This window comes from Myxine glutinosa, chromosome 2 (genome assembly GCF_964187855.1).
Source record: "Myxine glutinosa chromosome 2, kmMyxGlut1.1, whole genome shotgun sequence".
Taxonomy (NCBI): Eukaryota; Metazoa; Chordata; class Myxini; order Myxiniformes; family Myxinidae; genus Myxine; species Myxine glutinosa.
The window spans coordinates 177,699,570-177,727,380 of record NC_136262.1 but is presented as its reverse complement, the minus strand read 5'-3'; the positions used below and the strand labels follow the sequence as shown (position 1 = coordinate 177,727,380).

Sequence of the window (27,811 nt, the reverse complement as noted above, 5' to 3'; positions counted from 1 at the left end):
GGCTCTGCCGCTTCCTCCTCAGTTGATCCCAGACATCTGCTCTTTGTCTTCCCCGCTCCCCTCCTCTCTCGTTCACCATTGGCTGAGGCGCAAATCTTGTTGCATCGTAAAGTGTCATAAAGGACATTTGAGACAGATTCGCAAAGGGTAAAACATCAATATATCGGGTCAAACGGGTTGATACTTTTAGACACAAACACCGTGATGGGTAGACGTCGTATGGCCTCGCTTATGGCGATTCAATAAGCGACGCATATCTAATACCACAATTAATTACTTTACACTTATGCTTGACATTCGAGTTAGGGAAAGAACTACGCTATATTAAGCATCTTTATCCCACTGGTAGTCATTTCCACAACAATATGTTGTATGTGGGGACATACTGTACCATTTTCAATGCATTTCCCTTTTTGTCCTGTAACAAAAGGGCCCCAGCTGTCCCATTCAGAGTGAAATTGGAAGCATGTTGCTCACGACATCTGCAAAGATGATGATAGAGAGATGGAGAAACAAGGTGGTGTCATAAGAGATGTCTCGACAAGACAACACAGAATGATAAATAACCCATAGTTTAACATCTATCTTAATAACATAGCTGCTCCTGCATTGCTATCTCTTCAAATGCCACGTTTATCACAACAACAATTAAACAAAATTGCAACCACATTAGTGACAGCTCGGCCTTTAAACTCTCATTGTTCAGGTGTTTTTGATGAGAATAAGTACGATTGCACAGGATGGATAAAAGTGCTTCTCTTCTCCCTCCTTGCTCTTCCGTCATCTTCTTCCTCATCAGCATGGAAGAATTGACCCTTTGTGCCCACGCGTCTGCGGTCATCGGCGCAGTGTGCTGGATGTCAAGTGGAATCCATTTAATGACTATGTCATCGCTTCTTGTTCTGAAGATGCAACAGTGAGTAATCTGGAATTTCAATTTTTTTGTGTCATAGCTACTGCGCCTCTCATATAACATTAATTAAATAAAAAGCCCTCGTTATTGCCAACAGAATAGCAACTAGTGGTTGCTTTCACGATTCCATCTGAGCACTTCTCTCGCGATGTTTTGACCCCGGTTTCTGCTTCCATGACTTTTTTGTCTTACTGCCATCGTCGTCTTCTTCTTCTTTTATACAGTCCCCAAGGCTCAAGGAATAGCTGAATGACAGAGAGTGAAAGGTCAACAAATCGACAAAGAGGAGGGGTGTGGGGATTGTACAGGTGGTTTCAGAAATTGTGAATTCAGGAAAAAACAGATCACAGAGAGACATGAACATGAAGATTCGCTACGAGTGAAGACGAGTGGCAGGTAGGAAGGCAGGTGGAATCTCAGAGGTAGATGTTGGAAAAACAATGACATGGCAATGGTCTGCAGTCTTGAAGGATGTGGAGGAGGAAGAAGATGTGAGACAATTAACTCCAAAAGTTGTTTCCACATATTTGGAGAAAAAAAGAATGAAAATGAGGATGCAGCATCACTTTGGAGAACGTGTTAGTGGAAAGCGTTCTCCACAGTGTGGAAGAATTGAAGGATTACTGAAATAATTATTGTGCCTCGGATGGGGATGGGCAGATAAAATAAAGGACTGGTGTGAGGTACGAGAGGGGTATATGTGTGATAAAGCACTGCTTGCGGTCAGTAAAAAGCAGATCCTTACTCTCATGGTGATTACTTGAAGGGCCTTGGATTGCGTCACTCCGAGGAAGGCCAGAAAGCACCAGCCAAAACCGAGAAACCTTATTCAATCGCACTTCAAACAAACGTCTTGTACACTGTTATGATCTGAGAATGGGGAAGAAAATATGGCTTTGCAGAGAATTCCAAGACACTAATGACTGGCTTTGGACCTAAAACTGGATAGTATAGTCTGCCCATGAGTAATGTTGAGGCCAAGGAGGTCGTGACACTACCCCTTATTCCCGAGGTTGACCACAGAAGCTCACTGGGGGATTAGCCCACCCTTATGGAGTGACAGAGTGAATGCGCGGGACTTTCCTACACGGAAGGACAGGTTCCAAGTTGTTGTTTTTTTTCTTCAGAAAGGTCAGGGTTCACGGAGGAACTCGATGACAAAGGGCAGTAGGTTTTCAGACTAAGGAAGGAGTCTCGTGGGGTGGACAAACACAAAGAGGAAAAGGAGGAAAAACACAAAAATGAGGAACAATGGCCTGGCGAATGGGAGGTAACCTGCGAGTATAGAACATCTATCGTGGGAGTGTTATATGGGTGAGCGCATGATGGAGTGATTGGCAGTGCATTTTGAAGACTGTAGTGAAGAGGATGAGTCAACATACAGGGAGACTTCCACAATTTTATAAATTAATGGGGGGCAAGCAGTCTGGACTTTGGCAAGGTGATCAGGTGATGATTTATTAATGGGTGAGAGGTTGGTGCAATCTCTGGGATGGAACCTCAGTAGGCCCAGATTCATACTGCCACCCCCAACCCCACAACATCCCATTGAGTGTAATATCCTATTGTGCAACATCCATGGCGAGGAACTAACGAAGTCTAGTACAATGCCTGAACGCAGATTTGGTGCTGCCAAATCGGCCTCGTGGCAAGGATTACACCAGTTGCTTTGCTATTGCCTTTCCAGTGGTGGTCAAAGCATATGTAACTTGTTCAGGCTGCTGGCGATAGCTCAACTATTCTTCTTGAAGGACACCATGGGATCTGTAATGTCCACCAACTAATGCGAGCACATAGTATGCCCAGTTTAATCTCCATCCAAGGGACCGAACACACATTGATGAACCGCCCTGCCTGCGAAACACCATTATGACAGTTTATAGCTGGGTCGGGATTGAAACCTCGGCCAGACAACTCAGGTGTATCTGTGTGCACACACACATACACAAACATAATCGCACCGAGTTCTCATTCGCAGAACATTTTGAACACCACACCTATTTAGATTACTTGCCTATTCTTATTTTTATTAATTCTTTGTCCTCACCCACTTACTAATGCACTCAGTTTTGGAGCAGAGTTGCAGAGCTGCACATCCCACCCCATCTGGCTCACTTCTCTTCTTCCCATTTTCTTACCTTCTCAACTTCATCCTCCACATGCTTCCAATGACAGCAGACAAACTCTTCCTGCTCCGTAGGTCTGCGTTTGGGAGATTCCTGAGGGTGGCTTGCGATGTAACCTAACAAAGCCTCTGTGCACCCTCGTCGGCCACATTCGCCGCGTGTCCCTCATCCAATGGCATCCGACTGCATCTGGCCTCCTCTTCACTGCTGGCTATGACAACAAAGTATTGTGTCGCACTGCTCTACCACATTTGCCATTTGCCTGTCGCACTTTTCGATTTACCCGTTATTTCGATCATTTATTATTGCACTAATTGTCGAAATTGAATGGCAACCATCTCTGGTCGTTATATGCATGAACCTAATTCTAAACTCCATTAGTTGCTAGTTGGTTGAAGAGTTGACCCCATCTCCGCACCAGGTTAACTATGCATTTTTGGAGCCTCTCAAGTAAAGATAAGTGGCAGGTTGGTGCTTCAGCGCAAATGTGGCAACAGTACTCAATGAGGAGACGTATAATTGTCTTATACAGGTACAAAACAGCATCATGAGCTAAATACCTCTGCACTCGATAAAGACAACCAACTCGCTTGGAAGGACTCTTTAGCAATACCAGAAATATACTAATCCCAATGGAGGTTAGAGGAGATCTCCAGAACAAGATTCCAAAGCTCAGATGATTCTGTGTACAGAGGGGAAAGACCTGTTTCTGGAGCGAGATATGGATAACAGTTTATTTTTCTTTGCATTGATGGTTACTAGCCAGTCGTGGCTCCACTTCAACACATTCTCAAAATCATTGTCCAGTGAAACTCCAATCTCATTACATGTAGCATTGAGTGAATCAGCAGATGTACAGTAGAATGAGGAGTCATCAGCATACCTGGCTAGCTGAGACAGAACATTATCAGGAAGATCATTGATATAAACGAGGAACAGAGTGGGACCAAGAACAGAGTCCTTTGGAACACCAGAATTGATGGAGCAAGTAGGAGAAGATTGACCCTCAAGTACCATCTTCATCTTGTGATTTGTAAGAAAAGCTGATATGATGGAATGCATCACTCCAGATACACCATATGACTGAAGCTTGTGGAGCAGACACCTGTGCCATACTTTATCAAAGGCTTTAAAGATATCCAAAGCAACTAATCGGGCTTCACACTTGAGCTTCAATGCCCTGTTGAAATTATCCGTAATTAAGGATAGCAGTTCACCAGTACAGCGAGAATAGCGAAAGCCATACCGACAGTCAGTGAGAGGGATCATTGTCCTCCAGATGGCTGAGAAGTTGCTCATTGATGAATGATTCAAATACCTTACTTATTATAGGAAGCAGGCTGATGGGACGATAGTTACTTGGTTCAAAATGCTCACCGGAACCCTTGAAAAGAGGGACAACAGAAGCCACTTTCCAGGACGAAGGAAACACCGATGCAGACAAGCACAGGTTCTATAGCTTGGCAAGAATCGACGACAGATCAGGACAACACATCTTCAATACAATCACAGGGATTCCCTCAGGACCAGTCACTTTCGAGGCTTCTTGAGTACGAATAATTCTGGCAACCTTCTTTGGAGTGATAAATGGAACAGGAGTCTGTCCTGGATGGAAAATCAGGAAGAGGGTGTCCCTGATCATTGAGGGTAGAATTAGAAACAGCAATTTGAAAAGAGGTTAACCTTATCCAGAGGTGAAGTAACAACCACAGGTCCATGAAAGAGAGGAGGTATAGAAGATACCAGGGCACATATTCACACTGGTTTGAGATTAGGGTAAATTACATCACCTCATTACGACACTTGCTAGTCAACAACTGCCCAAGATAACCACCTGAAGGCCAATCAGTCGGTCAGCAACGGAAGGTCAGAATAGGTGTGCTCAAATAATGATCTCTCCCTCTCCATATATTAAACACAGACGGTTATCTTATCTACTTTCATGTGATTGTGTGCAGGTCCTGCTTTGGTGCGTGGAGGAATCAAGCATTCCCGTTCGCCTCATCGCATGCCACACCGACGTAGTGCTGTCGCTGTCATTCAATGTCGATGGTAGTCTGCTCGCCACTTCGTGCCGCGACCGACGATTGCGGGTCGTAGACTCGCGCACCGGCACCGTGTTGCAGGTGCGTTTTGAACACCTTCAGCTGACTTCCTGCTGTCTCTTGGCATGGCAGCCCACTGGCCAAACCTAGAATATGTGCTTTAAAAAGTTTGAACGGCATTCTTTGTTACAAGTTGGTATATGCCATAGATGTCTTCTATATGAATCCATGTACTAGCACTAGTGTCCTGGAAGCTTTGGCGGAAAGAGAGTGGCAATTCTATGTGTGGGAAAATTGCATGCTTGATCAGGGTCGCTCAGATACCTCAGATGGCGGAGCACTGGTACGGTTCACCAGAGGACGTGGGTTTGATTCCTAGTCTGGGCGTGTAATTTTCCCACGTATGTCAATGAATTAGTTAGAATCCTGTAAATGAAAGTAGGGTTGTTGTTTTTTTTCAAATAACTTCTAATTTTCATCCTACTATATTAAATAAGGAAATTCTCGGTATGTAGGTGTATGTGTGTATATCTGAAAAATCATAGGAAAAAAAACATGGCTGAGCTAATCTCCACCAAATTTTGCACACGTGTTGGTGTGGTTCCCAGTGTCAGGTTGTGGGCACAAAAATAGCCTTCATTGTGAGGCGGCAGGGGACGACTTACAATTTTCACCTGTACACATGTGTCACAGTGCAAGTGGTTTACTGACCCTGCTGCAGACAGAGGGGATTATTATCCACAGAACAAAATTGATTTGCACCACCTCCCCCACTGTTTGTGTCACCTCTCTTCGGAGCAGGACCGCATTGCCAGAGCATCAATTGTGTGCTGTAGAAAGTTTCTTTTTCCCAATATTCGTCTCCCTTAGAATATCAGTATTGCCATATGAAGCTAAAATAGTCCCACTGGCCTTGGGGCCCTGGCCTAATGTTGCAAACCAAATTTGGTAGCATTCTAACTGGTGGGTCTGGGGAAGAAGATTTTTGAAGGAGTTTACACAATTTTCCAAAAAATTGACTAGGTCGGCCATTTTGACACACTTCCGGTCATGTTATTGGCATGACCTCCGTAATTTAACATCCCTACCCTGGCTTAATGGTGTAACCCAAATTTAGTAGCATTCTGACTGGAGGGTCCGCAGAAGATTTTTGAATGAATTTACTAAGTTCGCCATTTTGACCTACTTAAAGTTACGTGACCGGTACGAGCTTTGCAATCCCCGTTACCAGGCAGGAGCGGAACCTTGCTGCCAAATTTCAGCCGGAGCAGCTCAGCGGTTTGGCAGAAGTCGAAATAGAAGACGGACGATGCACAATGACAATACCTTATCTGGAATTCCAATTCCAGATAAGTTAAAAATCAAGTGACCAGGTGTGGAAGAGACAATGATGCCACCAGGGATGTAGACACACTTTTCTTGAAACTTGCCAAGAATGTCTTGAAACTTGCCAAGAATGCCAGTGGCAATAGTTACCTCAATTCTACGAACAGTATTCATGCCAAATGTCCAGCAGAATCAAGGAAGTTGGGAAGACATTCTGATGCCATTGCCTGATGGAATGTGAGGCTAATACCGACATGCTTTAGGGTCAACTTCCTGTTTATTGATGCTGCATGCACCACATATTGTGCAATACCAGAAGCCCTCCTTTTTAAAGTCTCTTCACAATTCTCTGAATCACCGTGGTTTTCATCAAGCCATGACATGCCTCCAAGCAGTACAGACAGGAACAGGTACAGGCTTTCTGAAAAAAACGCTTTAAACATGCTCCTGGTCTATCCTCCATATGCAGAGTTATGGCCAAAGGTGGCTTCACAGTCCATTCCAATCTTCAGAGCTGCCTGAATCATCAATACTAATACTAGGTTCTGATTCTCCACAAGGAATTTCACATTCTCCACAGATTTGAAGGATGTGTTAGGATTTTCAACATGACAATGTCTTGTCAGTGTTCTTGCTAGGCCGTGAGATGACTCGTTCTATCGTTCAATTCCGTTTTGTACCTCAAGTGAATAAGTGCATTTCATTTTGAATATTAGATCAGCATGTACGTACAGTCGTGGCCAAAATTTTGGCCCCCTTGCACTTTTTTCAAACAATGCACCATTTCTTCCCGAAAATTGTTGAAATGAAAAAATATTTTAGTATCCACAAATGTATTTCTTTGGTTTGCAGTGGAACAAAACAAAAAAAGCTGAAAACATTACGAAATCTTAGCTCATTCCATAAATAAATCCTAAAATGGCCTGGACAATATTATTGGCACCTTTTAGAAGTTATTAGAAATAATTAGATTTCAAGCAGGTGATTCTCCTTTACTTTGGAATTGAACTCACCTGTGGTGAATTGCAGGTGCCTGCAATACAAAAACCACTCATTCAACCAGTTTGAGAAGAGTAAAGGAGTCATTCTGCTGTTTTGTGTCACTGTACTGCACGGTAATGATTATATCTATATTGTTTGCATGACTAGGAAAAGTGCTGTACCAATCACCGAGTGAATCTGGTGGCCTTCCTGGGAAACCTGAAGAGGTTGGTGACGACAGGCGTCTCTCAATGGAACAGCCGTCAGCTGCTTCTCTGGGACCAGGTGCCACCAGCTGCCCACATTGTCAAGATGGCAATAACATTGTAGGACATAATGTCACTGTATTAGACACGTTTGGGTTTGCTTTAAAAAAAAAAAATTGTACTTTTGAGCGTGAGAATTTTAAATGATTGTCCCATAAATTTCACATTTTGATAAGCCTACTTCGTGCTGTTTTGGCATGTACTACAAAATGCATAATTCACAGTAAGGGGCTGTGTAGGCCACATATGCTTGTTGGGGGGTGGGTGTACTTTGAGCTGTGACTCATTTTGTGAAACTGGAGTAGAGATTATGATTATGGCTGGGGAGGAGGGATGGGAAGGCAGAGGAGTGTTAAATATATCAAGCATGGTAGCATACAACTTCACAATATTGCTGTTGGTATCATGCAGAAGGAATCATATATATATATGAAAAAGTAGAAATATGTGTGAAAGGAACAAGGAAAGGAACCAAAACACATAAAAGTGCAATTTCTTTTAAATAACGCTAATCTTTCCCCAGATTTATTTTCATTTCAAATTTCATTTCAGGTAAAACACCTCAAAATGATATCTCTAAACACCTTGAGGGACCTCTAGCAATGCGGTGCATGCATACTATGTAGGAGCACTTTGAAAGCTCTTCCTGTGAGAGGGAGAGGAGGTGAGGAGGGAAAGAGGAGGGGTTGTGGGGAGAGAGAGGAGGGGAGAGAGAGGAGGGGAGAGAGAGGAGGGGAGAGAGAGGAGGGAGAGAGAGGAGGGAGAGAGAGGAGGGAGAGAGAGGAGGGAGAGAGAGGAGGGAGAGAGAGGAGGGAGAGAGAGGAGGGAGAGAGAGGAGGGAGAGAGAGGAGAGAGAGGGGAGAGATATCATTGAGATGGGGGTGGGGGGGTTATGTCGTAACTACTTTGAAAGCAATTGAATTACTATATAGGGCCCCTTTGAAAGCACTTCCCGACCGCGAGGTGACGAGGTGGGAAGGCGGAAAGAGAGTGAGGGGAGAGGGAGAGAGAGGGAGAGAGAAGGGGAGAGAGGGAGAGAGAGGGAGAGAGAGGGAGAGAGAGGGAGAGAGAGAGAGGGAGAGAGAGAGGGGGGGAGAGAGGGAGAGAGAGGGAGAGAGAGGGGGAGAGAGGGAGAGAGAGAGACTTTGAGTTTTGAAGCTCTTTTATTATAAAGGTAAGAAAACTACACAAGTCATGCAAATAATAAAGTCACTACAATTCCAAACATGTGCAGCCGAACAACAACAATAAAACCACCAAACACTAAAATAAAAAATTTAACAAACCATGATCAAGTTTACAAAACCCACCCTCTACACACCATTTTTCCACAAAGGTTTGTAAATCATCTTTCATTTGGCAAAAAGAGAATTCCAAGCGCAACCTTGCCATGACCAGAGCCTTAAACACAATTACCACATCACATAAAATATCAGCATTTGCCAGGAGCTTTGCTTTTCTTGTCTTGTAGATTGCTAATTTTCCAATAGAAATTAAGAAATTAACAAGAGCAGTCTCAGATCGTTTTTTGTAACTAAGTGGGATTCCAAAGATAAAAACACGTGTAGAAAAGGAAAAGTTCATACGATTAAAAAAAGTTGATAAAAAACCAAAGAAGGGAGAGAGTCTTGCACAATCTACGTAAGCATGGAAAAGGTCTTCAGAAATCATACAAAAGGGGCATTCCACTGAATTATCCTCATTAAAACGATGTAATAAAACATTGGAGGGCAACACCATATGGGCGAGTCTCCAAGCAATATCACCAGTCCTTTTAACAATCGGTGAAACATACATTGCAGACCATTGCGGATGAGAGGGAGACCCAGAAGGCAGTTTCTCTTTCCATCGAGCCCAAAAAGAAACCGGCTGTAACGAGGGAAACCGGATTGAAATACACAAACGATACAGTCTCTTTTTATCCTTGCTGGAAAGTGGCGATGAGGATAACAAGATAGATGTTGTGGTGCTATCAGCTGGCAGGCTAGAGCTGGCACAGATCTGTGGTGGTGTATGGCGGTCACCAATGTTGGCGGTTGAGCTCAGGCCCAAGTGCGTAAAAACACACAGGATTTCCTGTAGGACCTTGGCGACGCTCCTCAGAGATCTGATACCAGTTCTTACTTGAAGATGTCCTGCAGAGAACCAACTGTTCCTGTTACACTCACGAAGGTGCGGAGTCGTGCTCACGCCAGCACTCAAAAAACGTTGCACAAAAGCACATGAGTGAGGAATAGCAGGAAAAAGGGCATTGCAGAAAAGGGGTTCCTGGAGGAACCTTTCACTGTTGTATGTCCCCATTTGCCGAGTTACTGAAATGGACCGCCAGACGTGCAAGACATCTTGGTAAAAGCCAGGGAGCAGCGAAGCATCGACATGTTGCAGCTCCATGAAGAAGAGTTCACAATTGTAGCCTAGCATGCCGGCTTGTTTTAATATACAGTTTGCAGTCGATTTCCAGGGCAAGGCCTCCAGAAATATAAAACGACGAGCTGTAGAGATTCGGAAGGCCATCACCCGACAAAGAATGTCCACAAGCCCATGACCTCCTTCTGCCAGTGGGAGGCAAATAGTCTCTGGCTTTAGCCAGTGTTTGCCATCCCAAAAGAAGTCAAGTAAACATTTTTGGATTGACGACACCAACGTTGCAGGGCAATCATTTTATGCCATAAGAGAGGGGCCACCAGGTTGTTAATGACCAGGGCACGACCTCGAAAAGACAAGGTCGACAAAATTCCTCTCCATCTGTTTAATTTATTGCTAATTTTGTGGAGCAAACCATCCCAATTCTTTTTGACAAAGCCTGGGGTTCCAAGATAAACACCGAGGTATTTCACACCTTCTTTTCCCCATGTCAAATTCATAGGGAGAATTGGAAGGGCAGAAGGTGGCGTACCGCTGACCCAAACTGCTTTGCATTTCGACCAATTAATTTGCGTTGTACATGCTTGAGAGTAGACTCGTAGACACTCAAATAGCAGAGCAATGTCATTACTGCCGCGAACAGCAACACATACATCATCAGCATAGGCCGAAATGATAACGGGATTTTCTGATGGAGTCACTGAAAATCCCATAAGAGAAGATCGTAAACGAATCAAAAGGGGCTCAATGCAAAGAGAGTACAAGATTCCAGATAAGGGACAGCCTTGCCGAATTCCCCTCCCAATCCGCAAAGGTGAACAGAGACCATCATTGATTTTGATCAAGCTAAAAATGTGATTATACAATAAGGATACATATGAAATAAAGGATGCCCCAAAACCAAATTGCTTTAAAATGTGAAACAAATACTCATGATTAACAGAGTCAAAAGCCTTTTCTTGGTCAATAAAAAAGAGACCGGTATGTTGTTGTTGAAATGCACACACATCCCACAGGTCTCGTACCAAAAAAATGTTATCGTGCATAGATCTGTGCACAACACAGTACGATTGATCCTGATGTAAAAGTGATGTATAACTGTGCTTAAAACAGTCTTTACACGGTTAGCAAGAGATTTGGCAAAAATCTTGTAATCTGTGCAGAGAAGTGAAATTGGGCGCCAGTTCTGTATTCTTTCCTTGCCATTACAAGTTTAATTCTTTCCTTGCTGTGACAAGGTACGTCTTCAGTCTTTTCAGTGATTTATCAGAAATATGAAGGGCCGCAGATTGTTGTACAACTTCCTGAGCCCCACTAATGAAGGCGTGAGTGTCAACAAAGAAATCGCAGATTTTCACACGCTTTTTACGGTAGGTTTTTTGTAGGAAATCCACGATTTCAGCAGGAGGGACAGAGCCTCCAGAGACATGCTCCGATGAGAAGTCGGCCTCACCATCACTCAGTGGGGCAACGGAAGAACGCCCATCAGTCACAATCATTGCATTGAGAGTCCATTGCTGAAGCAACGGGCTCATCAACGCGACAATCTGAGACTTCAGCACTATCACCCTGCTGACCATGAGCTTGACAAGGCTCAGCTGCCTCAATGGAGGATTCGATCACAGACAGATCACTAGTTCCTACACACTCACCACTCCCCACAGAGGGAGGGGAGGCACAATCAACACAAGCTTCAGTAAGGGACACACATGGAGGCTCAACCTCACATGGAGGCTTACTCTCAGAACACCGGAGCGACTCAGGTGCTGTCTGGCCAACACATACATTTTCAGCATTTATCACATTACCCTCGAAAGATTCTGAAGGCAGAGGAGGTTGAGGAATTTCCTCAACTGGAGGCAACTGCTGAGGAGGAGGTCGCGCTCCACCATAACCTTCACTAACCAGCATAGGCCGAAGATCGTAAACGAGGCCTCATTTTTTTGGTACGAGACCTGTGGGATGTTGGATCTCACGAGATCTTGGAGACGGTGGCAGGGGTTTTCGACGGTCCACAAGGTCTCCACGTTTTTCAAAGTTAAGTCTGTTCACAATTGTATTTTGTCGAAACTGTATTTATCGTTCGGTGTGTGAACTTATAGTGTCCCCCTTGGAAGTTTCTCGGTGTTTATCTTTCATAAATTAATCGTTTGTTTGCCGCGTCGCGAGCAAGGCCTTGCAGCCTCAGGCTTCCCCCGTCGAAGGTTGTTCCTTCCTTCGCTGTTTTGCTAGCTTTTTTGATTTCCCCTTCTCCACCAAGCTTCACCAAACATCTACTATTTGTCTAACGTTGTAACCCCCACACCCCCCCTAAAACAAACAAAAAAACAAACAAAAAAAACTTTTATTTCCCTTTCTCCTCGTGTGCTTTTGCCTCTGCCCACGTGCGCTGTCACGCCCCGCCCCCATTTTCCCCTTGCCTTCCACCTTTTGCCCTGTTCAAGCGACTCGTGGTTGTCGCTCTAGGCTTCCTCTCCCCATTGGTATTTTTGTGAATATAAGATTGTTCTTCACAGTTCTGTTTAAATATGTTTCAACTATCCCCTTCAGTGTTTTATTCAGTGGTTTATTACAACACGCTGTTTTTCTTCTTATTTAAAAGGCTCCTTTCAATTTCCTCTTCAACTCATTCCATTTCAAAAAAATATTCAATCTCTTATGATTCCAAATCACTCCATGCTCTAAATTCTCATTCATTCCATCCCTCCTCCATCGTTCTTAAACGAATCGCTAACGTGAAAATCACAACAAACCCAATTTGTTATATATGTTCATCTTTCATTAATCATCCACTTTCTAAACTCCCCCCTTGCCCCTCCCCTTCAAATCTCCCCCCCAACCATCCCTCCCAAATTCTCCCTCCTCCCACCTCCTTCTCAAAGCTGCCTCCTCCCCACTTCCTCTCCCTCCTATGTCATACCTCCACCTCCCCCAACCTTCTACTTTCCTCTTCCCCCCCCCCTCAAACAAACTCTCACTGTGCCTCATTCCATCACCATCAAACCTTTCGTCCTCCTCATCCTTCCCTTTCTTATAACTCTTCTGTAATCTCTGACGCACTCTCAACTGCTCTTCCTACATCCCCCTCTCACCCTTCATCTGACCCTACCCCTCCCCTCCCCTGTCCTGCACCCGATGCTCCCCCTCTCTCCTCACTAACGGTATGGACCTCAAACATCCGGGGCCTTCGCTCAAACCTGATTGATCTCTCCATTCAGGTTGCTTCTGAAAATCCAGACTTGATCTGCTTAACAGAAACTTTCCTCCTTCAAGATGTCTCTGATTCCTTAATATCTATTCCTGGTTACTCCTTCCTCCGGTACGATAGACCTGATCCTCGTCCTGGTGGTGGGGTGGCTATCTTTATCAAAAACTCTCTTCCTCACTCTCCCTGCACTGCCCTCTCTCCACCCCACCCACAGGAGTACCTCTGGCTACGGCTTCCTCTCCACTCCCACCTTTTGTTCATCGGTGTTCTGTACCGTCCTCCAAACAGTGATGACTCCATTTACATTTCTCTGTCGGACAACATGGACCAACTTCTATCAACTCATCCAAACTCTCTCTTCCTCATATGTGGCGACTTCAACTGTCATCATGCCAGCTGGCTGGGTGTGGGTTCATCTCTCACCAGCCATGGCACCTCAGCAAAGGACTTCTGCGACTCATTGGGACTGACACAATCTGTCAATTTCCCGACCCGGATCTCAGTCAATGGAGTATCTTCTCTTCTGGACTTGGTTATGACTAACTTCTCTGCAAATGTCTGCTGCTCTTCTTCTGCTCCAATCGGTTCTTCTGATCATGTGCTTGTTAAAGTGGACATCTCACTGGCCATTCTCAGAGAGCCTCCTCAGCGCCGACGAGTCTGGCATTTCACTCAGGCCGACTGGCACGGTCTGCAAGCAGCCATCAATCAACTGGACTGGTCTCCCATCTCTAATGCCTCTGACATCAATTCTTCCTGGGAATTCTTCCAAAGCAAACTGCTCTCTCTCATGCACAGATTTATCCCATCTCGTCTTCAGTTGTCTTACCCTTCCTCCCGTCCATGGTACACTGAATCTTGTGGTGAGGCAGTTGCCCTGAAACAACTTGCCTTTGCGTCTTGGAAGGCAAATCCAACTGAAGGCAATCTCAGTTCCTTCCACCAAGCTCGAAACAAGTGTGTTTCTACCCTCAGGAGTGCCAGGAAGCACTATCTCTCCACACTCAAGATTGAACTCTCAAACCTGTCTCCTTCCTCCAAATCCTGGTGGCGTCTGGTCAAATCCGTTTCTGGTGTTTGTTCCCCCTCCATCCCCTCCCTTACCTCAAATGGCTACACAGTTGACACTGCACGTGACAAAGCCGAATGCCTCAACTCTGTGTTTGCCTCAAAATCTTGTGTCCCAAACCCATCTCTCTCTGTTCCCACCTTTCCCAGTCGAACCCAACTGCTCCTGGATTCTGTGTCCTTCTCTCCTGACAAGGTGGAGAAGTTTTTATCAAACCTCGACACTGATTCTGCAACTGGACCAGATGGCATCAGCCCTCGGGTCCTAAAATCCTGCTCTGCCGCTCTATCTCACCCTCTCTCTGATCTTTTCACCCTCTCTTTTGCTCAAGGTCATCTGCCAGCATCTTGGAAATCAGCAAACATTCCCGCTTTACACAAAAAAGGTGCAAAAACAGATCCTTGCAACTACAGACCAATCAGCCTGCTCCCAATTATCAGCAAAGTCATGGAATCCATCATTGCTTCAGATATCAAATCCTTCCTCTTCTCCAATGGCTTGATCTCTGATCATCAATTTGGATTCAGACCAGGTCATTCTACTCTGGACATGTTGCTTCTGCTGTCTCAACAATGGATGGAGGTCCTCAATGCCAAACAGGAAATCAGAGCTGTCTCACTTGACATATCACGTGCCTTCGATACGGTCTGGCACCCAGCTCTGCTCACCAAACTCACCTCCTATGGTATTCAGGGAAATCTCCTTTCATGGCTTGCGGATTTCCTCTCTGGTCGTAGGCAACGTGTGGCCCTGAATGGATTTATCTCATCTTCCCTACCTGTTCTGGCTGGAGTTCCCCAAGGTAGTGTTCTGGGCCCTGTGCTATTTCTGGTCTTCATCAATGACCTCTCCGACTCTCTGGAAAATCCTCTCTATCTCTTTGCTGATGACTCCACTATTTGCCGCTCCATTCCTCATCCCTCAGATCGGCAGTCTGCAGCCTCCTCACTCTCTGCAGACCTGGACAAAATCACAGACTGGTAAAACAAGTGGAACATGTCTTTCAATCCTGACAAATCTCACACTCTTACAATGTCTCTCCGAAAGGACCGACTGGACAACCCTCCCATCTACTTTCTCAACAATCCTCTCCAAGAAGTTCTGTCGCTCAAGCTTTTGGGTCTCACTATCTGCCATGATCTTTCTTGGGAAAACCACATTTCCAAGCTGGCCTCCAAAGCCAGTCGCCGACTGGGCATCCTCCGTCGTGCGAAGTCCTTCCTTGGCACACCTGAGCTCCTCACCACATACAAGGCTTTCATCCGCAGCTCAATGGAATACTGTTCCCCCCTCTGGGCTGGTGCTCCTGCCTCACACCTTGCTCGGCTTCACGCTGTTGAGGCCAAAGCTTTCAGAATCATTGGAATCTCCTGCGATGTAGTCAACTCCGAGGGCCTTTCACTCACTCACCGCAGGCAGGTTGGTCGTCTTTCTGTCTTCTACCGACTCCTCTCCGGCCTTGCTCCCCCAGCTCTCTCTGTGCTCTGTCCCTCCAATATTCCTTCAGGTCGCACAAGATCTGCCTGCAACCCTCTTATGGTTAAACTGCCAAAGTCTAGGCTCTCTGCTCACCTTCACTCTTTCATTCCCCTTTTCTCTCGCCTCTGGAACAAACTCCCCCACTCCCTTCAATCCCACTCCTCCCTCCAGGTCTTTAAAACAGCTGTTCACCACCATCTCTTATCTTCCCCCATCGAAAACCTTGATCTTTTCTACCCCCGGTAATTCACCCCAGAGTCCTTGCAGTGTTCATATGTTTTATTCCTCTCCCACCTCCCCCCACGTCCTCCCGATGTCCCTGCTCTCAAATGTTGTGTTTGTGTCCTTCCCCCTCTCTCCCCATCTTGTCTGCCGCTCCCCTTGTTTTTTGTGTTTTGTGTGTCCGTTTGTCTTTTTGTGTGATTAATGTTAGCTCTTTCACGAGCCTCGATCTTGTATACAAAAAAAACCCCAAAAGAAACCACTTGAGCGAAGGTTGGAGGACCGGCCAAGACCTTATTATCAGGCTCGTTGAGGTCGCTAGGCGGTGAGAGGGTTCTTTTCCTGGTTCTCTGTTTGTCTACAATGGGGTTTGTGTCAGCACCACCCATATTGTTTACATCATCGACAACGATCTCAGTAGAGCCCTGCTGTTCATCACCATTCAGGCTAGTGGCTCTATCTGCGGACTTTTTCGGGCACGAGTCTTTTAAATGACCATATTGACCACACTCAAAACAAACTAGAGACTCTGTGGAGACAAAGACCCGATAAGTGTGACCTTCGACCTTGAAGGGCAATACCGCATTTAAAGAGGTTACTCCACGCGGTAAGATCATATTTAAACAAAACGACGAAAGGACATGACGTGTTTTAAACGGTTATTTTTTCCTCGTACAGGAACCATTGTAACTGAAGAGACGACAGAACCAAGTTTGTTTAGTTCAGTAACCAGGTCTTTGTTCTTAAGGAACGGAGGAGCGTTAGAGAGAGAAACCCGAACTGCCGGCGTGTCGAGTGGACAAACCTGAACAAACACGTCGGGAGCAAAGAAAAGCCCGTGCTCGATTTGAGCAACCATGGGCACTGTGGAAACAAAGATTACCACGCGTTTATTCATGCGAGAAGCCGCTTTTACATTTATATCCAAACCGATTATCTCTCCGACGGCAAGGATAATGGCCTCGACGTCGATTCCCGACGGAGGTGAGCAAACTAACCCATGCTTCCGGGTTAGCGCTTCAAGAGACGTGTAACGAGAGCTATCCGCCATCGTTTACACAAAGGATTTTTTTTTTTTTTTTTTGTATATTGAATCGAGGCTCGTGAAAGAGCTAACATTTATTTCACAAACAAATCAACCAGACAAACAAAATATACAAAAAGAGGGAGCGGAAGACAAGATGGGGAGAGAAGGGGAAGCACACAACCACAACATTTGAGAGCAGGATAAATGTATAAAGGGTTAATGAAGCCAAAAAGCTCCAGTAAACTAACGAAAAATAAAAATAATTACGAAAAAAGAAACGGAAAGAAGTATTATGATTTGTAACACGAAGCGAAAAACCCGAAGAGGGAACCGCCCTAAGGGGGAACCTTTACCGGTCTCACCACGTGTGCTCTCTCACTTTCTCACTCTCAAGAGGGGGGGACGGATGATAACGTGGAAGGGGGATACACAAAAGACGGCACAAAGGTGAGAAAAGGTAAGGGGAGGGTAAAGATACAAACCACGAGCACGGAGCTGCAATGCCAAAACACGAGCAGACGCCATGACACCGCACCCAATACACCGACAGCCAGCAGGTGGCAACAGAGAGGGAGAGAGATAGAGAGAGAGGGGGAGGAGATTAGAGAAGTGAGAGGGAGGAGAGGTGGGGTTGGGGAGGGAGGAGAGGAGAGAGAGGGAGGAGAGGTGGGGTTAGGGAGGAAGGAGAGGAGAGAGAGGGAGGAGAGTGTAGGTGGAGTCATGGAGGAGGTGGATGAGGAGAGAGGAGGGAGTGGGTGAAGGGGAAGGAGGGGGAATGTTGAGGTCTTGAAGTTACATTTTACATTACATGGAATTTCTATGGGTTCGTGTGTGTGTGTGTGTGTGTGTGTGTGTGTGTGTGTGTGTGTGTGTGTGTGTGTGTGTGTGTGTGTGTGTGTGTGTGTGTGTGTGTGTGTGTGTGTGTGTGTCTGTCTATAGACTAATTAACAGACAAATTAATTTTTTTACCAACGAAGAACTTCATTTAAAGTAAGACCACTCACTACTGTTGAATCTAAATGAGCCGTTCCTCTCCATTCCTTCAAACATCTTCCTGGTCTATTCCTCCGTATGGACCTGTTTTCCTGAGTCTGTCATTTTGAGCTCCTCTTCCCTCTCGGATCCCAAGTCTGCTGCCCATCGTCACCTCATAGTCTCTCCCATTTCCACCACTCAGCTATTACCATACCCACTGAGACCATTCTCCTCCACTTCTGCTTGTGTAGCGGAGCATCCATTTGTTGTTGCACTGTTTTCTCTTTGCCTCATTTTGTTTTTCCTAAGTTTCATGAGCCTCCATACCTGGATATAAAAAAAATAAAAGAAGCACATTTAAATTAAGTTCCAAAAAAATATGTTCAACTTTTCCTTGTCTATAAATAAAAAAATTTATTCAAGCATATCAAGTTCTACTCAGTGCCCCCAAACACATGGCAAAAATACCGACCCCTAAATCACAAAGGTGAGCACCTGATGAAGGATCAGGATTTTCCACAAGAGCCAAACTTGGCATACAATCTTGTACAGTTAAGAAGCATAGGGAAAATATTTCTTGGAAAGTAAATCAGTTTTGAAGCACAGATTGGCACTATAAGTTGTTTTAACTTTTTCTTTTCAAGTCTGCTATGAGGCCAAACTCGGATGACTGTTGATCCTCAGCTTCCCGTCCCCTCGACCAAGCATTGCCGTGTGTACTTCCTCTGTCCAAGGCCTGTACCCTTCTTCAGCATGTTGATGACAATAGTCATCATTGCTGGGATTCCTCAGAAATTTACAACAAGTATTCTTTCATTAAAGGAGGCAAAGATTGATAAAGCTTGAAGCGCCTTTTCACACGAATATTCCAACAACTCCTGTAGTGCCCCCCATATAATCAGGCCATGCTGAGGAAGTGATGAGAGTTGTCCCAATTATATTTTCATATTTGGTTGGTTCGTTGTGCACTATTCGATGCTCTTGAATGCCAGGTATTTCAATGTTTTGTTCTTGAAAGTGGTACGCAAGCTTACATTAATCGTTGCTACTTTGATCCAATTTGTGCAATGCAAGAGCATTCTCCCTTTGTTTCCACGTTCAAACCCACTTCCATCCTTGCGGCTTTGAGAGTGTATCGTAATGAGATCTTGAAAGAAAAGAAGTCAAGTGAGCACCCTGGTAGAGGGGGTTTCAGGGGCTTTTACTTTGGTGGTTATTTGTTGTCATCACAAGCTTTTCGTTTGCTCCTATATTCACTGTGGTCACATCTCCTGCAGCAATAAAGTTTGCCTCATTTACTCACAAGGCAGCAAGTCTGATGTGGATGCTGTTGTTTGATCCATCTATCTATAATTCCAGTAATCTCTGTCTGTCTGTCTGTACGTCTGTACGTTTGTTTGTTTGTCTGTGACCGCTGTTTCTCGACAACTACCGGTCCGATATACTTGAAACTTGCCAGGTATATTGCTGGGGACCCGAGGATGTGCCTTTTCAAGGTTTCATATTAATCGGACAATTACTTACCGAGCTATGTCCAAAAAACGATTCAACCAATCAGAGAGCAGCGAACGATCGCGTGTGCCGAACGTGGCGGGCACACTCTGCCTCGGATGGCACATTTGAGAGCGTATTCATTTATTTCACGTTTGCAAACTATGTTGGCGTTAAACTATGTTTTACAACTAATAAAAACGAATTTGCGATTCATTCGCTTTCCTGCGCGTTTGTGTACGCGATGGCGATTTCTTTACCAAACTCCGGAAGCCGTTCGCTTTGGACCGAACCATTGCATGTAAATAGAGGGGGGGGGATTGTCACCACTCGCAAGCCGTTCGCTTTGGACCAAACCATTTCATGTAAATAGAGGGTATATTGCTGGTATATTGGTATATTGCTGGGGACCCGAGGATGTGCCTTTTCAAGGTTTGAAATTAATCGGACAAGTACTTACCGAGCTATGGCGATTTAGCCGTTCGCCGTTCGCTTTGCCGTTGCGAATGGACCAAACCATTCATGTAAATAGAGGGGGGGGGGGGGTTCTGTGGTCGTTCGCTTTGGCTTTGCGAATGGACCAAACCATTCATGTAAATAGAGGGGGGGGGGTTCTGTGGTCGTTCGCTTTGGCTTTGCGAATGGACCAAACCATTCATGTAAATAGAGGGGGGGGGTTCTGTGGTCGTTGCGAATGGACCAAACCATTCACATCGAATCATCGAATCACATCGAATGGACCAAACCGTTCGCTTTGGACCAAACCATTGCATGTAAATAGAGGGGGGGGGTTCTGTGGTCGTTGCGAATGGACCAAACCATTCATGTTTTTTTTTTTTTTTTTTTTTGGCAAGGAACGGGCACCCACGTACGGGCACGTCCTAGCTTATATATAGTACGGGCATGCCCTAGTAGTATCAATTTTTCCACCTTGTAATGGCATTTCCTTCATCAAGGGTTGCATAACCCCACCCGGGCGCCCTTCTGCTTGAAGCCATTATCACTTCCTGGGGTTGCCTAGTTAATTAGCCGCCGCTAAGCTTTCCGCGTTGCTCTGATAAGACTAGTCAAAGCAGGGCCGCCACGTGCACCTTTCAGCACTCCAGCACCAAGTTATAACAATAGGTACTAAGAAGTATCGCCGGATAGTTTGTATGTCTACGGAGTTCCATCTTAGGATCCCAATTATGTTGTTCTTATGATGTCTCTCCAAACAGATCGTCTGGAAAACCCCTTCCTGTTCATGCTGGAGTTCCCCCAAGCAATGTTCAGGACCCTGTGCTTTTCCTGGTCTTCATCAATGATCTCTCCGACTCTCTGGAAAATCCTCTCTATCTCTTTGCTGATGACTCCGCTCTCTGCCACTCCATACCTCATCCCTCAGATCGACAGTCTGCAGCCTCCTCACTCTCTGCAGACTTGTTCGCATCACAATTTTACTATGATTCACCAAATGTCCGTCCGTCCATCTGTCCGTCCGTTCGAAGGTACCGAAAAAACGGCTGAACCGATCACAACGATATTTTGGGTGGGTAATCCTGGGATCTACTGGAGTAAAATAGGGTATATTGTTTTTCCAATTTCAGCTTTGGCCCCCAGCATTTTCAGGTTTTGACTCCCGTATAACGTTATTTTCCCTGGTGCCGCACAAACGGCTGCACCGATCGCTGCACGGCTGCACAAATCGGCTGCACCGATCGGACTCGGTGACCTCGGACAAAGACCTTTTATGAGGACATGGGTTGAATCCCTGCTTGAGAGAATGCCAACCCCCTCCCCACCATCACGGTCGTCTCTCCAACTCACAATCCCACGAGATATGCGGAAAGGACGACCCAAAACCAAATATCTGCTTTTTGATTCTATATAAACATCATTAAATGTAAATAATGACCTCGGCCAAAGTACGTGAGAGAATTCCACATAGCTATTTGGGCGGTGTATAAGCCAACAGATCACTGTCTCCATCGATCTTGCTGAGGTGGCCGTAACACCTATCGACTCAAAATCCTTTTAACTGTTGACTTGGTAGTTTTTACAATGAAGGAAACACGTATGGGAAGTACATATGACATAGCGATTGTGAATGTGACAGCTCTGAGGCGTCTTTCACTTCGCATCGAATTATTCATTACATTCATTCATTCATTTAATGATCATTACGCTCATTCTTTCGATCATTAAACGTTCATTAAACATTAAACGTTCATTAAACGATTACGAAAATAAAAACGAAAAACATTGCGAAATTACATTCACACCGGCACATCAAACACTACCGTGAACACAAACATTGTCACAATGAAAACATCGTCACAAACATTACGTTACGTAATTCAAACCGTGAACACATCGAATATTGGAGAGCCCATTGCCCAAATTTGAATCACGATGGAATAATATTTACCGATATGAACAGTGACGTGGCTTTTATTGAAATTCTACAAATACTGTTTAGATTTTGATGCTTTGCGTGTGATATGATTTAACGGATGTTTATATAAATCATTTTAAAAAAAAAAGAAGCCTTTAATTTCTGAAATTTTGCCTTTTCATTTGGGCCTCCCAATTGAAGCCCTGCCCGTTGGGCGGGTACCGTTGCTAGTTTAATACAAGAGGTTTGAAAATTAAAATTGAAATCGAGAAGTCTGACTTTAGCAAGTTAGCAATTAGAACATCCAACATTGTCTGCAGCACCCTTGATGGCAATTGCTTATGTTTCAGAAGTTTTTGTTTGAGTCCCGGTTTCTCTCTTGCCTCATGGCCTTTGTTTATGTTTAGTTCTTTGGATCGGCAGGGGATTGTTCTATTATTGGCAATGCACAGAAATTTAGAAATACAAAGAGAAATGTCATTAAACGGCCTACAATTGGCCACATGTATGCATTGAGGAAAAGTTTTCAAATTTGATGTTGAATTTGTCAAAATGAGTGGCAGCTTAATGTAAAAAATAATTATACGATTGACCTATTTGATATACTAGGGCATGCCCGTACTATATATATATCTAAAATTATATCCCCCCCCCCCTCTATTTACATGAAATGGTTTGGTCCAAAGCGAACGGCTTGCGAGTACGGTGACAATCCCCCCCCTCTATTTACATGAAATGGTTTGGTCCAAAGCGAACGGCTTGCGGAGTTTGGTAAAGAAATCGCCATAGCGTGCACAAACGCGCAGGAAAGCGAAAGAATCGCAAATTAGTTTTAATTAGTTTTAAAACATAGTTTAACGCCAACATAGTTTGCCAACGTGAAATAAATGAATACGCTCTCAAATGTGCCGTCCGAGGCAGAGTCTGTTCGCCACGTTCGGCACACGTGATAGCTCGCTGCTCTCTGATTGGTTGAATCGTTTTTTGGACATAGCTCGCTAACTACTTCTCCGATTAATATGAAACCTTGAAAAGGCACATCCTCGGGTCCCCAGCAATATACCTGGCAAGTTTCAAGTATATCGGACCCGTGGTTGTCGAGAAACAGCGGTCACAGACAGACACACAGAGATTACTGGCATTATAGATAGATATCAGGGCAACATCGATGAACTAAAAACATGAACTATTTTTGCCCTCATCCCCACCTTTCCCCTTATAACTTCAAATCTCCACGTCTTGCTTGTGGTATGTAGGAAGATCTGTCAGAGCCGTTGGTAAAAGAAGAAGTGGATGGACTTTCTGGACTACTCTTCCCTTTTTATGACGCAGACACACGTATGTTGTACGTGGCTGGCAAGGTCAGTTCTTCAGAATTATCTTCCATTTGCCAGTTATTGTAATGAGTTGAGAAACCCTTAAACTTAAAACTCGTTGTTGAAAAAGTATTTGTCCAGTTGTGTGGCGAAATCTTTTTGACAAATAAAGCAAATGTTATAGAAAAAGTGAATATTTAATAAAACAAAGTTTCTTGATCACGATGACTTTTCTTGCTGCGTCGATTTGAATGTTTTAATTTTTATTGATCTTTATACCGTTTTTAATCAAATAAAATGTTTCTGTTCTTTTTGTTGTTTGGGATAACGAATAACGATGTTTGGATTGCATGGTGGCTCCCATTTCATGTCCAGCTCGCTTGTCTTGTGACAGGCCTTGATGACAGGCCTTGATGAAATCAATTTTTATGTTCTTGAACACTTGCTTGAATCGATTTGTTAACCTACTCTCTATTGCTTTTACATATTTGATCTCCTTTTTGGGTGGGGTTCAGAAGGTGGAACAGAGCCCTTACATGGCCCAAAGTGTCCTCTGCTTTTCTTTTCTTTTTTGCCCCCCCCTTCCCACGCCGCCTTCCCCCAAGCCCTCTCCCTCCCACACATTCCCGATGTCCCTGCTCTCAAATGTTGTGTTTATGTGCTTCCCCTTCTCTCCCCATCTTGTATACCGCTCCCCTTTTTATATACTTTGTTTGTTTGTCTCTTTGATTTCCTTTTTGTGATAAATGTTAGCTCTTTCACGAGCCTCGATTCTGTATACAAAAAAAAAAAAAAAAAATACAAGATTGAGGCTCGTGTAAGAGCTAACATCAATCACAAAAAAAACCGGACACACAAAACATACAATAAAGGGAACGGGAGTCAAGATAGGGAGACAGAAGGAAGCACACAAGTACAACAGCGGAGAACAAAGACATCGGGAGATCTGTGGGAGGGAGAGGGCTTGGGGGGAGAAGGCATGGGAAGGCGGGGAGGGGGGGATGGGAGAGGTATAAAACACATGGACACTGCTAGAACTTCCAGGAAAAAAGTTGGTATTTCAAAGAAAGTGGATCTGGGGGTGAATTAGCGGGGGTAGAAAAGATCAAGGTTTTGGATGGGGGAGGATAAGAGATGGTGGTGAACAGCTGTTTTAAAGACCTGGAGGGAGGAGTGGGATTCAAGAGAGTGAGGGAGCTTGTTCCAGAGGTGGGAGTAAAGAGGAATGAAGGAGTGAAGGTGAGCAGTGAGACTTGATTTTGGCAATTTCACCAGAAGAGGGTTGCGGACAGATCTTGTGCGACCTGTAGGTATATTTGGGGGACAGAGCACAGACAGAGCTGGGGGAGCAAGGCCGGAGAGGAGTCGGTAGAAGACAGAAAGACCACCAACCTGCCTGTGGTGAGTGAAAGGCCCTCGGCCTGTGAAAGGCCCTCGGAGTTAGCTTCATCGCGGGACATTCCAATGATGCTGAAAGCTTTGGTTTCAACAGCGTGAAGACGAGCTAGGTACGAGATAGGAGCACCAGCCCAGAGGGGACAGCAGTATCCCATTGAGCTGCAATTGAGAGCCTTGTATGTGGTGAGGAGCTCAGGTGTGCCAAGGAAGACCTTCGCACGACGGAGGATGCCCAGTCGGCGACTGGCTTTGGAGGCCAGCTTGGAAATGTGGTTTTCCCAGGAAAGATCATGGCAGATAGTGAGACCCAAAAGCTTGAGTGACAGAACTTCTTGGACTATCGCCTTTGGGCTTTGTTCTTGATCACACTTCGAGGGTCAAGTTGAGAATCATTGCCTCAAATTGTCCGAAATGCTGCCGACCCTGACAGTTCTGCTGTGATTTGTTACCGAAGTGATATTCTGTGCATCTTTTTGGAAGTTTGCAGTTGGTCCTCAATGTTTTCCTTTTCCATGTCTTCCTTCGAGCTCATGCAAGAATCTAGATGAAAGAACCTACAAGAACCTTGTATAGAAAAATAGTCTCCCCATTCTTCACATTGCATCAGAGGATGGCCTCCTTATTTCCCTTGCTCCAGCTAATACATCGTCTCTGTTCATCTGGTGCTTTGTTTTGTTTTGGGACAGGTGGCACCTTTTCAACTTTTCACTTCGGTGCTGAGCTCTGTCCCAAGAGCCGTCTTTACACACACCTTAACGGCCATTTGGTAATGCTGCAATCGCACCATACCCAGCCGCCAATAAATAAAATATCGCATGTACTTTTACGTGTTACGTCATGTATTTTTGCGTACTTCCGTCCTGCCTTTTGGGTGAACCGGATGTACTTCCCTTCAGCGTAATTTTTTTTGTTTTTCACAGAAATAAAACTTTTGTTCCAAAGTACAAAATTCTTCATTGATTCAACTCAACCCTTTCAAAGCCTCTGTCCCTCAAGACAGCACTGCAACCTCTTTATTTATTCGCTCACCTGGAACGAAGTTCAGGGGAGCTTATGCGATGGTGCGTCGTCAGTCAGTCAGTCCGTCCGTCCATCAGTCCGTCCATAAACACTTGAAACTTCTTCTCCGAAACCGCTGAAGGGATTGTGACCAAACTTGGCACAAATGATACTTGTTGTGTTGTGACTAAAGTTTGTTCACGGCATTTAAAAAATCGGGGTCTAAGGGGGTTTACCGGGGGCTCAAAGTGGATACAGGTTTCACCCCCAAAATAGGAATTTGCTTTTTCCTCTGAAACTACGCACGCTATTTCGATGAAACTTCACCACAACCTTAATCACCCGGGTTGTACCAATGTTTGTTCAAAGCATTAGAAAAATTGGGGTCTCAGGAGGTATACGGGGTGGGTGGTGGGGGGAGGGCGGGTTGCCCCCCAAAATAGGTATTTTTATGTTTAAAATATTGTGATTATGTTAGTGTGATTCTACATGCTGCCCTGTCTTCTAGCAACCATTGAAATTGGTTTAAAATACCTCTAGTCTGTGTAGTATTCTGTTTATTCCACCAGTTAACATGTCTTTCAATCCTGACAAATCTCACACTCTTACGATGTCTCTCCGAAAAGACCGACTGGACAACCCTCCCATCCACTTTCTGAATAATCCTCTCCAAGAAGTTCTGTCGCTCAAGCTTTTGGGTCTCACTATCTGCCATGATATTTCCTGGGAAAACCACATTTCCAAGTTGGCCTCCAAAGCCAGTCGCCGACTGGGCATCCTCTGTCGTGCGAAGTCCTTCCTTGCCTCACCTGAGCTCCTCACCACATACAAGGCTTTCATCCGCACCTCAATGGAATACTGCTCTCCCCTCTGGGCTGGTGCTCCTGCCTCACACCTTGCTCGTCTTCACGCTGTAGAAACTAAAGCGTTCAGTATCATTGGAATCTCCCGCGATGAAGCTAACTCCGAGGGCCTATCACTCACTCACCGCAGGCAGGTTGGTGGTCTTTCTGTCTTCTACCGACTCCTATCTAGCCTAGCTCCTCCAGCTCTGTCTGTGTTCCCCCAAATATTCCTACAGGACACACAAGATCTGCTAGCAACCCTCTTCTGGTGAAATTGCCAAAATCAAGACTCTCTGCTCACCCTCACTCCTTCATTCCTCTTTATTCCCGCTTCTGGAACAAACTTCCTCAATCTCTTCAATCCCGCTCCTCTCTCCAGGTCTTTAAAACCGCTGTTCAGCATCATCGCTTATCTTCCCCCATCCAAAAGCTTGATCTCTTCTACGCCCGTTAATTCGCCCCAGATCCACTTTTTTTTGTAATACCGACTTCTTTCCTGGAAGTTCTAGCAGTGTCCATGTGTTTTATACCTCTCCCACCTCTCTTTATTCCGTGTTCACATCCCCCCCCCCCCCCACACCCACTCCAGCCCCCAGCCCTCTCCCTCCCACAGATCTCCCGATGTCCCTGTTCTCTGCTGTTGTACTTGTGTGCTTCCCTCTCTCTCCCCATCTTGTCTCCCGCTCCTTATCATGTTTCGTGTGTCCGTTTTTTTGTTTTTTTTTGTGATTGATGTTAGCTCTTACACGAGCCTAGATCTTGTATACAAAAAAAAAAAAAAGGTGAGCGCCAGGGGTATTGCCCCTATTTTTTGTTTACATCGACGACTTTTCTGCCCCTTTGGTAAATCTTCTGCACAATATTTCTGATAAATCGCAGCTGCGGCAAACAGTTCCTCACCACTGCAGAAACAGGATGTAGCCCTTGCAGCTGATTTGGAGAGATAAGCCAACCAGGCATGTAGAATGTAACATTCAGCATTGCCGGTTCAGAAATGGAAAGAAAATAAAAAAGCGATAATAAAATCATCATTAACGGTTTTGTTTCGGTTTTGTTTTTCACACCTGTCTGTCTGTTTGTCTGTCTGTGAATGGGAAATCACAAAAAGTTATGGACGGATTTAGCCGAAACTTGCTGGATTCTTTGAGTAGGTGACGAGAACAAGCTCATGAGACTTTGGTTCAGGTCCGGATGCAGATCCGGCCTATCAGTGGAATACAAAACAAATATTACTATTCAGCCTGGCAGAGGTATGCGGTGCACCTTTGTGATCAGGAAACGGTAGAGGTTTCAATGTAGAATGAGTTTTTAACAGAGAATGCAGATGAAGAACAGAGAATGAGTTTTCGAATAGTGTTTGGTAAGTACCGAGAGGCAGAATTTGGTA

General features: G+C 44.9%; 1 protein-coding gene across 4 annotated transcripts in view; it reads left to right on the top strand.

Moving 5' to 3' along the window:
• CORO2B (coronin 2B) overlaps positions 1 to 27,811 on the top strand; it is a 110,955-nt gene that overhangs the window by 48,953 nt on the left and 34,191 nt on the right. For all 4 annotated transcript variants that reach the window (XM_068106733.2, XM_068106730.2, XM_068106731.2 and 1 more), the window contains 5 exons: positions 800 to 916; positions 3,114 to 3,263; positions 4,998 to 5,165; positions 7,560 to 7,676; positions 23,123 to 23,227. In XM_068106733.2, coding sequence (XP_067962834.1) covers positions 800 to 916; positions 3,114 to 3,263; positions 4,998 to 5,165; positions 7,560 to 7,676; positions 23,123 to 23,227 — 657 coding nt within the window. The remainder of the gene's footprint in view (positions 1 to 799; positions 917 to 3,113; positions 3,264 to 4,997; positions 5,166 to 7,559; positions 7,677 to 23,122; positions 23,228 to 27,811) is intronic.